General features: G+C 20.6%; 3 protein-coding genes across 3 annotated transcripts; all 3 read left to right on the top strand.

Moving 5' to 3' along the window:
* Positions 1–133: 133 nt before the first annotated feature.
* On the top strand, positions 134–1,299 carry PNEG_00270 (hypothetical protein; the record flags this gene model as incomplete). Its single annotated transcript, XM_007873952.1, has 6 exons — positions 134–153; positions 197–233; positions 280–713; positions 753–846; positions 890–1,076; positions 1,119–1,299. Exons 1-6 carry the CDS (start codon positions 151–153, stop codon positions 1,297–1,299), a joined length of 936 nt encoding a protein of 311 aa, XP_007872143.1. The 5' UTR covers positions 134–150.
* A 1,361-nt stretch (positions 1,300–2,660) lies between these two features.
* PNEG_00269 (hypothetical protein) lies at positions 2,661–3,620 on the top strand. Its single transcript, XM_007873951.1, has 3 exons — positions 2,661–2,937; positions 2,979–3,122; positions 3,165–3,620. The coding sequence occupies exons 1-3, from the start codon at positions 2,688–2,690 to the stop codon at positions 3,605–3,607; spliced, it is 837 nt and encodes a 278-aa protein (XP_007872142.1). The 5' UTR covers positions 2,661–2,687; the 3' UTR covers positions 3,608–3,620.
* A 1,382-nt stretch (positions 3,621–5,002) lies between these two features.
* On the top strand, positions 5,003–5,456 carry PNEG_00268 (hypothetical protein; the record flags this gene model as incomplete). The annotated part of the gene is made up of 4 exons (XM_007873950.1): positions 5,003–5,036; positions 5,085–5,173; positions 5,222–5,303; positions 5,350–5,456. 4 exons carry the CDS (start codon positions 5,003–5,005, stop codon positions 5,454–5,456), a joined length of 312 nt encoding a protein of 103 aa, XP_007872141.1.
* Between the last annotated feature and the right edge of the window lie 1,924 nt (positions 5,457–7,380).

The following is a 7,380-nucleotide window of genomic DNA, read 5'->3' as shown; positions in this document are numbered from 1 at the left end:
CCCTAACCCTAACCCTAACCCTAACCCTAACCCTAACCCTAACCCTAACCCTAACCCTAACCCTAACCCTAACCCTAAATTGAATTAGATTTCTAATAAAAAGTATAGAAATATTTTAAAGATTAAAGTTCTAATTTTTTTTAAATTTATATGGTAATTATGATTTTTTTGAGTGTAAAAAACTAATATATAATAGACTATACAGTATTTAATATCTCATATTGAAGAAAATGGTTTCTTGGATTTATTTCTTATGTTAAAATTTATAATTTATAATAGCGCATATTGCCGATATATATGCACTTGCTGTAACTTCTGAATTAGCATTAACTATTTCTGGTGATTCTTATTTGAAAATTTGGGATGTTGACTCACATTATCACCCACTTATTCACACTTTTAATCCATCACATAAAATTGGTGGACATAGTGTCACTATTTCAAAAAGTGGTAATGCTTTCATAGCTGCAAGTTCCGGATTTTTGGGTGATATTATAATATGGGACCTTAAAGAATTTAAAGAGATTACACGTTTAGGGGAGAGTTTTAATGAAACTAAGCTTGGTGAAGCTTGGACTGTTGCATTATCTCCTAATGGGAAAATACTAGCAACCACTTCTTATAAAGGGTCTCTTAATCTTCTAGACATATCAAGTAGAGAAAATATCCTTCAACTTGAAACTAGAGGTAATTTTGGTATATGTATTGATTATGTATATTAGAATTCTTTTTTTTTTTTCTAATAAGATTAGTCAAAAAATGGAAAATATATCGCTACAGGTCATGAGAAAGGTGGTTTATATGTATTTAGTGTTGAAAAAGGGAAATTATTGCATTCTTTACATGGTAAATTATTTGTAAATTTCTACATTAAATAACAAATAATAAGGACATACATCAACTATTAGATCTGTTTCATTTTCTCCATGTTCTACTTTTCTTGCTGCTGCTGGTGATTCAAAAGTAATTGCTTTGTATGATGTACAATCGGGTGAACAAGTTGCAAACTTAACGGGACATAAAGCATGGATTTTTTCTCTTGATTGGAACATCACAGGAGAATATCTTGTTAGCGGGTAATAGTTCTTAAAAAATGTTATTTAAATAACTTCAAATAGAGCAATTGATGGAACGACAAAAGTGTGGGAAATAGAAAAAAAAGAATGTGTTGGAACTCAAAATCATAGCCAATGTGCAATTTGGTGTGTAAAATGGATCATAAAAAGAACGGGTGAAGGGTTTATTAGTGTTGGCGCTGATAAAGCTATTCGATGGTATAGAGTGGCTGCTGCTGAATAATGAATTTACTTGAGTAAAATTACAATGTTCTATTAAATCCTCTTATGGTAGTTTAATGTATATTTTTGTATTTTTAAGCTGTTTAAATGAGGAGTTATGATTTTTTTGAATATTATATAAAAAAATAAAATTAAAAAATGATGTTATATCTTATAAATGTTAAATTTTCGAGAGTTTAATTGAAGACTTTTGGATTTAACTAAATAATAACTAATCTATATTAGATATTTTTTCCTAATTGTCATTTATTTGTATTAAATTTTTCTTTTTAATGGTATTGCATTATCTTTGATATATATATATTGCTTTTATAAATTCATTTAATTAACAACGTATGCATTATCTGAATTTTTAACACTAATGATTTTAATTTTAAAATTATGATAATGCTTCAAATTCATTATAGATACTAATGATATTAATAGCATAAAAATTAAGATGTAGTAACACTTTTTTGTTTGTATTAATATTATTAGAAAATATCATGTAAAATTCTAATAAATTATTCTCAAATGAAATGTTAAAAACTTCTTTATAATCCGTAGAAAATAAGAAAAACATTATTTTCAAGATATTTTTATTAATTCCAATTTTTTTCTCTTGTTATTATTTATTAATGAAATTTGTTATATAAAAGGTAATTTTATGAAATTTAGTTTGGTGCATTGGTAGTTTGATTAGGATGAACATAATATTAAAAATGTAAAGGTTTCATGTTTCATTTATAGTTGTTTATAAGAAATTTTTTTGAAAATGATTAAATATATTTTACACATTATATTAAAAAAAAATCTGTACTTATATAATATTCAAAATTCCTCTTAGTCATAAATTTTATAGATATATTTTATGTTTAAAGAATAATTTGTTTTGTAATAGAAATATTTATAATTAAAGTTTATAATATAATATAAAACTTTTAATTGAAATTTATATTTCGGATTTTTATATCTAATTTTTAAATGTTAGTCTATAAAAATCGTTATTACTGATATTTTTTATATTAACGTTAATAATAAACTTAAACCAATCTTGTATTGTAAATTGTTATAAAAAATATCATAAGAAACTGTTTTATAATTTAAGATTTTTACACCCTTAATACAGAAATGTGGGATTAAATATAAATTTATAAAACATGTTAACTATTTTATATAATATTTGATAGTTTCTTTTTTTTAATTTTAGATAAAAAAACAGTTTGCATATTCTTTAGAAGATTATTTATTTTTATTATTTTTGTATCTATAGTTTAGCAATTTTTTAAGCCATTATTACGAAATAAGTAAAAAGTAATGTTTTAAAGAAACTTAAAAGTTTTAGTTCTTAATTTTCATAAGTTGATCGATAAATTTTTCTAAAAGCTAAATTTCATTAAAAATAATAAAATGACTCAATTGACTATCAATTGCCCATCTTCGAAAAATGGCCTAAGTTTATTTGATAGCCAATCTAGTATTCAGAATTCATCTGTATCAAAAACTTATCAAGATAATTGTTCATCGATTTCATCAGACACAAGTGGATCTTTACCTGATGTTCCAAGGGAAAAATCATCAATTGCAGCGGTATGTAAATGGAATAGATGTTTTAAGGATCAGGGGAGTCTTGAAAATCTTGTAAATCATTTGTATTATGGTAATATATCTTTAATGGTTGTATTCTTGTTTATTATGTAGTTCATATAGGAAATACAAGAACTACATATATTTGTGAATGGGATCATTGTTCACGGAAAAAGATAGTACCAATGTCACGTTTTGCACTTTTTGTACATCTTAGGTCTCATATAGGAGAAAAACTTTTTTTTTGTAGAGTACCAGGTATAATCAAAATTGAATAAATACATATTTTTAAATATATAGAATGTCAGAAATTGTTTGCTCGTTTTGATAATCTTGAAAACCATATGAAAATTGTACATTATCTAGATTTTATTTCTTCATCTACTCTGAGTTCACATATTCAAAATCCTTATTCAGAAACTCATTTTATATCGAATAAAGATGTTCAAAATTTTCTTTTAAAAAATGAAGCTAAATACTTTTGCAATAAGGAATTCACTGAAAATAGTCAAGATGAATCAACTGATTTCTTAGAGGAGGAATCAGTGATGTCTTTTTATGATCTTTCAAAACTTTTAAAACAAAAATTGCATTGGATAAAAGAAAAAAATCAGAGATTAAAAAGTGAATTGCATAGGGCACAGAAAAGATGCAAAAGATATTATATTCAAAAAGAAGGTGCTTTTGAGAAGTTGCTTATTAAATCATTAGGAAAAAACAATGCTGCTTCTATAATTAGATAGTTTCAAGTTTTATAAATTTATGTGCAAAAAGAAATTGTTATCAATATTGTTTTATTATAATTAGAGATATATCTTCGTTATTTTTGTTTAATTTAATATATTTTTTGTTAATGTTTAGTTTCATTAATTATAAATATTTAATATAAAAATATGAAGATTAGGTTATGTTAATAGAAAATAACAGTAATAATTTATATCTAGTATTTTAAATAGAATTCATAAAACGGATTAGAAGAATAATTATATTTTGAAATACAGATTTATTTCATTTTTTGTATTTACTCGTTTTTAATATTATTTTTATGATATTTTCGATTTTATATCAATTTTTTATCATTATTTATAATCATAATAAATACTTATTGTTTTTACACGTTTTAAATTTTTAGATTTTAAAATTATTTAATATTTAAATTAGTTTTTTAATTTTTCTATAAATTAGTTTTAAATATATTTATTAATTATTTAAATGATAATATTGAGATTTGCTATTTTATTATGTATTAATTAGAAACTAATAATATTTTATTCAAAAAAATTTATATTTTAATATTATATATTATGTTTTGAAAATTGATAAATTATAGATGTTTAAATTTTTATGAATTTTCTATTATATGATATAAATGAAAATATAATCTTTTGTATTATTATAAAGAAGATATTATTTGGAATAAAAGATGAAATAATTTTTTCTCTTAGAAATAATTCTTTATATTTAAGATGTTTAAGGTGCTGTTACTTAATATTATATTGTTAATGTGATTAATCATTTATTCTTAATGTTACTATATTATTATTATGATAGTGTTTTTAAATGTGATTATTATTAAGATCTACTATTTAAAAAAATACATCATGTGTAATTTTTATAAAACCTAAAATTCATATCTATACTTTTATTAGAACTGTAGTTTACTTATTAATAGGTACTTAATATATTTATTTAGATATATATAAAATTTATAAAATTTTAATAATTTATCTAAATTGGATAATATTTTTAATTTAATATCATTATATATATATGATTAATATTTTTGTTTACAAAATTAGGTTCGTGTTGTTTAAGAATTTTGGATTTTCTATAATTTTTATGAATTCTTAAAAATCTTTTAAACTGATGTTTATTAAGAACAAATTCTTATATACACGATAATTTTTATATTTGGCTATTTTAACGTTTAGTATAACGTTTTCAAAAACAAAAATATGAAATATTTGTCGATAACTGTAAATATTTGGTTTTTAATATTTATTATTTTGTAATTAAATTTTTGATAAAAAATATTTGAGATTATATTAATAAGAATTAATATTAAATATAATTCCAAAAAACCGTTGCATATGATTCTATCTGGCTTTTTTCCTAAAAGAGGATATAAAATAGAATTAATGTTTTTTAAAAAATGTTTTAAACATAACATAAGTTTAAATTTAAAAAATGAAAATATGATTCATATCTTACGAGTATTAGATTATAGGATTGCTCAATCACAAAAGAGATCTTTGAAAGATTTTAGAGTTATGGGGCCTCGTTTTGAACAAACTGATTTTGATTTACAGGTATATGAAAATTATCTATTTATTTTATTAGGTTGAGTTCATTAATAGCCTCAACCGGATCCTGCAATTAAGTTGATTGCAAATACGCCTACGAGATTTTCAAATCAAAGTATTGTATCATGTAATGGTGGTATGGTTTTATATCTTTGTTAAAAAAATATTTATATATATAAAAGGTAATGGCTCTCTTGGTCATCCCAAAATATATATTAATTTAAATAAAAACGAGCCCGTCTCGTGTGGGTATTGTATGAAATCTTCCAAAAATATGCATAGTTCTTAGATTTATATAGGTGGAATACGTTTTCAAAGAATCTTATAAATATAAATATAGACTATTTAGATATTTTGTACTGTATATTTAATATATGTGTTCAAAATAAGATAAAGTTTATATTTCTAGATTCATATTTTTATATATAATTTTATAACTTTAAAAAAGTTAAGGTTTTCTATATTCTTTTCATGATAATTACGAAAATCTATTTAAAATTTTAAGGTGTCTATAAATATCAATATATTTTTAAAATGTATTTTATTAAAACTCTAGTTTATTTTTATAATGCTTTTCGAAATATTTGAAAGTCTTGAAAATTTGGAAATATTTGTATTAGGTATATTTTAATAGTTATATTTGTTTAATTTTAAATAAATTTGAATAACATTATTAAATTGAAAACCTTTTAACTGGATTTTTAGTTTTTTTGCATTTGGAATTATAAATTTTGTATTTATAAGCTTTTAACAAATATTTTTACTCTTAAATTTTAAATGAATAGAATTTTTTTCAATGAACACAAAAGAAATTTAAATAATTAGTAAAATCACTTCTTTAAACTGTCTTTTGCTAAATGTTTTAAAGTATTAAATATTATGTTAAATTATTATTTGTAGAAAATAACTGTTAACTATGTAATTTAACCTTATTAAAATTATACTATTCTAAATAATATAATATATATTTTTTTAAAAACAGCTTTTATAGTTCATATGTATTAATATTGATAATATATTCTTTTTTTTATTAATATTTTTTATATAAAGTTTTTGTGTTTTTTTTAAATAAAAATGCTGGATTATAAGTCAGTCTATAAATTTTCTAATTCCAATAACTAATCTTAACTTTATTTTATTTATTAATAGATTTTAATGTATTTAAACAATTTATATTTATATTTTTACTTTTTATATTTTTTATATTTTATACCTTTTTTTCTACATTAGGATATTCTTTCCAAAAATATGCTAATGCATTTAATTTTTTATATATATTTTTTATAATAATTTTTATTTTCAGATATTCTATTTAAAATTCTCATTTTTATATATTTGAATATTCAAATTAATTTTAAGAACTCTGATAAAATATAAAATATTTAGAAAAATTACTAAATCATTTAAAGCATTTTCTAGAGTTTTTATTTAAAAATATAATTGTTATGAAGAATTTTTATTTTTCTAGAATTTCATTTAAATATAAATTTGGAGCTTGAATATTTAGAAAATTTATGAACATTGAATTTTAATTCCAGCTACATTATATTTTATTAACTAATTGATGCTAGTTATGGTCAATAATTAAAGATTAATTTATTTTGCTACAATTCTAGCTTTTGATAATTTTTCCTCTAAATGTATTAATATAATTTCTTCAGATTTTTCAGTATTTTTAATAAATTTTATATTATCTTTTTGCAAATTTTATTTTTTTAGTTAATCTTTCTGGATTTTTTGTAATTTGTCTTATTAACTTCTCAATGGTTTTAATATGTTTTAATTCTTTAGGTTCACTATAACCCATAGTCTTTTATTGCTAATTTTTCTTAGGATTTCTTCTATTTATAAATGATCATTCTATAAAAAACATAATTTATATTATCATAATAAAATAATATTTAAAAAAATCTCAAACCTTAAGAGATTAATTTTTAACTTTTTAAACTTCTTTTTATAGTTCATTGTTTTCATGTTTTTTTTTTCAAAAAAAGATACTTTAAGTACAGAATATTGTTTGTTGTTTATTCTTTAATATTCCTACAAGGAAGCATAAACATCTTATATAGCTTAACCGTAAAAATATTTCTATGATTTTCTTAATTTTAATGTTTGAATTTTAATCTATTTTTATCATTATTCTTTTGGTTTTTCATATGTTTAAATGTAGTTTTATTTAAAATTAAGTATATTAATTCGTATTAAAAGAATTT

Source organism: Pneumocystis murina, assembly GCF_000349005.2.
Source record: "Pneumocystis murina B123 chromosome Unknown supercont1.5, whole genome shotgun sequence".
NCBI lineage: Eukaryota > Fungi > Ascomycota > Pneumocystomycetes > Pneumocystales > Pneumocystaceae > Pneumocystis > Pneumocystis murina.
This window is presented reverse-complemented; position numbering and strand designations above follow the sequence as displayed.

Bases quoted from the DNA above. Each gene is read 5' to 3' on its own strand.
- PNEG_00269 (XM_007873951.1), top strand. From the start codon at position 2,688: ATGACTCAATTGACTATCAATTGCCCATCTTCGAAAAATGGCCTAAGT. The intron at 2,938-2,978 runs GTAATATATCTT...TTTATTATGTAG, and splicing joins TGTAAATCATTTGTATTATG to TTCATATAGGAAATACAAGA. The intron at 3,123-3,164 runs GTATAATCAAAA...TTAAATATATAG, and splicing joins TTTTTTTTGTAGAGTACCAG to AATGTCAGAAATTGTTTGCT.